The sequence below is a fragment of the Sinocyclocheilus grahami genome, unplaced genomic scaffold (assembly GCF_001515645.1).
Source record: "Sinocyclocheilus grahami isolate Dianchi unplaced genomic scaffold, SAMN03320097.WGS_v1.1 scaffold19.1, whole genome shotgun sequence".
In the NCBI taxonomy this organism is placed as follows: Eukaryota; Metazoa; Chordata; class Actinopteri; order Cypriniformes; family Cyprinidae; genus Sinocyclocheilus; species Sinocyclocheilus grahami.
The window spans coordinates 33,867-37,481 of record NW_015505198.1 but is presented as its reverse complement, the minus strand read 5'-3'; the positions used below and the strand labels follow the sequence as shown (position 1 = coordinate 37,481).

General features: G+C 37.1%; 1 protein-coding gene and 1 gene segment (V, D, J or C); both read left to right on the top strand.

Annotated features, from left to right (window-relative positions):
- Nucleotides 1-2,955, top strand: part of plekha4 (pleckstrin homology domain containing A4) — a 12,004-nt gene extending 9,049 nt beyond the window's left edge. Inside the window, exons 17-18 of the mRNA XM_016236499.1 lie at nt 1,021-1,109; nt 1,400-2,955. Of these exons, the coding sequence (XP_016091985.1) occupies nt 1,021-1,109; nt 1,400-2,295 (985 nt within the window). The 3' untranslated portion in view covers nt 2,296-2,955. The remainder of the gene's footprint in view (nt 1-1,020; nt 1,110-1,399) is intronic.
- LOC107555088 (Ig kappa chain V-I region CAR-like) overlaps nt 2,387-3,615 on the top strand; it is a 9,258-nt gene continuing 8,029 nt past the window's right edge. Inside the window, exon 1 of the V gene segment in view lies at nt 2,387-2,402.

Here is a 3,615-nt window from a genome sequence, read left to right as displayed (position 1 = left end):
GAGGAGAGCAGCAAAGAAACCCAGCAGAACTCTGCATGAGACGACTGACAAAAACAGACACTTACACTGGGCCGAAGGACCAGAAGAGATGCAACAAAAGAAACTGGCTCAAAATCACAACAGCAGTGCCAGAGAGAAGGCACTGGCTGACAGAAAGGTCTGGACACACCGTCAGCAAGAGGTGAGATTCAGCATATTAGAATGATTTCTGAAAGATCAAGTGACACTGAAGACTGCTGAAAATTCAGCATTGTATCACAGGAATAAATTACATTTTAAAATATATTCAAACAGAAAACAGTTATTTTAAGTTGCAGTAATATTTCACAGTAATGTAATTGTGTTGATGCACAACCATGTGGAAAGAGATGGGATAACCCAGAGCCTGCTGGAAAATGTAGTGAAATTGCAAGCAAAATGACCCAGAGTGCAATCAATATAAACATGGATGACTATGTGCATGTGTGCATGAATGCATGTTACAGCTCGAGCCTGGAGCCTTGTGCCTTACAAACTCTGAGTCTGACTGCGACGCTGCCATGAGCTCTCAGAAACGTCAAACTAAACCCAGACACATGGATAAAAGAGACAGAAGCATGAGGTATGGACATTTACACAATCTACAGCAAACAATTCAGTCAAAATGAAAAAAAGTTAAATTAACCTTAATAAAAGATATATCTGCATGAATACAAATACGCTATGCATGGTTAAAAAGTTAAATTGACATTAATAAAAGATATTGTTGCATGAATACAAATACTCAATGCATGCTTTCAAAGTTGCACTCAATCTTTAATTTCTCTGTGCACTGTATGCCATGCATGTTAGTTGGCTGTGCATTTCTTTAAATTTCTAGCTTTATGCATTAAATGCTTTTGAGAAACACCATAAATTAGTCTGAGTTTCGTTTTCAGTTAGCAGAACAACTTATTCTTTCTACAGTTGTTCAGCCTCAAACATTCAGTTCCACCCTTGTTGATACTACGCTTTTCTGAAATATTCCCTCTCTTCTTTCAGTGCTGCCAGAGAGCAGATAGACGACATTCATCCCTTGAAACTCATTACAGCCAGTGAAAAGGAGACAGATATCCAGAAGTACACAGCAGGTACATGCATTTGCTGAGTATTCAGTCATGCATGCATGTGCATTTTACTATGAAACATTCAGATGGATGGACACAAGGAAAACTCTAAATAATACTAACACGTAGCCTTTTAACTATGTAATATATTATTTGAAGTCCTTTCTGCATCTTTTGTATAACCAAATGCAATTGCATTAAAATTGGCAGTGGACAAAAGATTTCACCTCAATGCATAGACATGCAATGAGTGCATTTATGTATCAGTGATTGTTTTATAATATAATTCTGACATGTTTATCTTCTTTTTCCAGATTCTACTGTTGTACACTTGAGCAACGGCTACAGCGGTGATAGACGCAAATTTAAAAGCCACAGCACTGAGTCGGCCAACCCAATAATGCCTCAATATGGTGACACAAATGCGCACAATGAATTAAAGGACAAAACATCACAACAATCATCTTGCAATGACATCATTGTCATAGAAAGCCACTCCATCAATCATATTTCAACTCTTACAGTGTTTAAGGGACATCAGGAAAACAATCAAACACACAAACCTCATAAAAAGAACAGAAGTTCTGACCGACAAAAGTATTCAGTCACTAACGTGAAATCTGAGTGTTTTTTGTCAAATAACCGACAGTGCGAGTTAGTCCCGGTTTACGGTCATGATACAAAACCTCAAGAATCTCTCCCTCCAGTGGAAAATCAACAACTAGACCAGGGAACCAATCAAACGCTTGATATACCAGAGGGAGGAGACTGTGGGTGGAGCCAAAGTCCCAAAACAACATTGGAAATGGCAAAAGCTAATAGAAAAAAAGAAATGCCCAATCAATCACCAGACACTCAACCAATCACATCGTCTGACAATCAATTGACACCCACTTCTGACCAATCCAAACCGGAGCTATGCATTTATGAGGAAATCCAGTTTAGTTCATCAGCAGATGTTGAAGAGGATCAAAAGAATCAAACCAGTGCAGACGAAACACGACCAGTAAACAAATCTGGACCGTCTCACACTGAGGTCAATGGGGAGTACAGTACAAAAAATACAGAGAAAAGTCAACCAGGATGTGATATTATGTGCAAGAGAGGCAAAAAGCAGAACGTTTACAGCTCTTTAATGAAAAGCTCAGTAATAAACCATCATGTCCAGGACTGTCGGCCACGGATAACCGTGGTCAGCACCAGCCTGTAGACTAGAGAGAGCCTGCAGAAGGTGTGAGTGAAAGAAGCAATAAGACACAAAAAAGAGGGAAGAGTTGGAATATCTTAAGTGGATAGAAAGTAAATGGTAAGATAAAAGTATTAAAAAGGGAATTGAATCCCTGTTGCCTTCAGAAAAGCTTCGATCCTTAATGGAATATAATTATGTGCTGATCTATGTCCGGAGATCCTGTCTGATTAGGGATGAAGAAAACTATATTTCATGTGAAACTCATAAACTGCAGTTTTAGCTGAGAATGGGTGACATTGGTGCTGATTAAACACTGTGGTCATTTTTGTGTCATTTAGCAACTGTCATGAGAAGAATTCATAATTTTTATACATGCACACTAAATTTCTTTGACTACCAAGATAATACCTCTAACTGCATACAAACTCTTAAGGTTAATAATTAACCTGGAAATACTGTATTACGAACATTTCTACATGTGCATTAATCAGTTTTCAGCTTTGTGATTTGTTTGACCAATGATAGTCTCATATTGTAAACACATCTGTGGCTTATTAATCGCATTCTGTGATTTTGCCAAGTATGACAATGTTCCTGGATCACCAACATCCTTGTTCGACTTCCTATAAACAGACAGATTTTAAAGGGGTCTAAAAAGAACATTATTTTGTGTATTTGGTGTAATGAAATGTGTTTATGCGGTTTAAAGTAAAAAAAAACACATTATTTTCCACATAATGTACATTGATCCAGGAAAATATTCTGCATGGAAAAGTCATAATAATATTAGAAGTGATTTATTAAAATAACTTTGTACTTTCATTGCAGTGCTATGTGATGTTGTTTTTGTTGTTATCGAATTAAATCTTCTCATATTTAGATCCCGCATATTTATTTATTATTGTATTTAACAACAGCAAACCCAGAGAGTCACTATGCTAACATGTAAATCTAAAACTCTGATCTAGATATAATATAGGGCCTATGATATGCATAGGAAACCCAATTCTGAAAAATGTAAGTTTTGTATTTATTTACTCACCCTCATGTTGCTCCAGACCCATATATATGATGTACTTTCTTCTGTGGAACACAAAATATGTTTAGCAGAATGTCCAAGCTGCTCCTTTTCAATAAAAACGCCACTGGTTACGTGACTAACAACTGCCATGGTCCATTTTACGAAGCTACGAGAATACTTTTTGTGCACAAAGAAAACAGTAATAACATAACTTATTTAACAATTCTTGTCCCAGAGTTACCGTCTTCTGCAATTTTGGAGAGTATCCCAGAACGTAATCAAGGTAATCAGCATTGTTTACGTTCAGCATGCGCACGCTG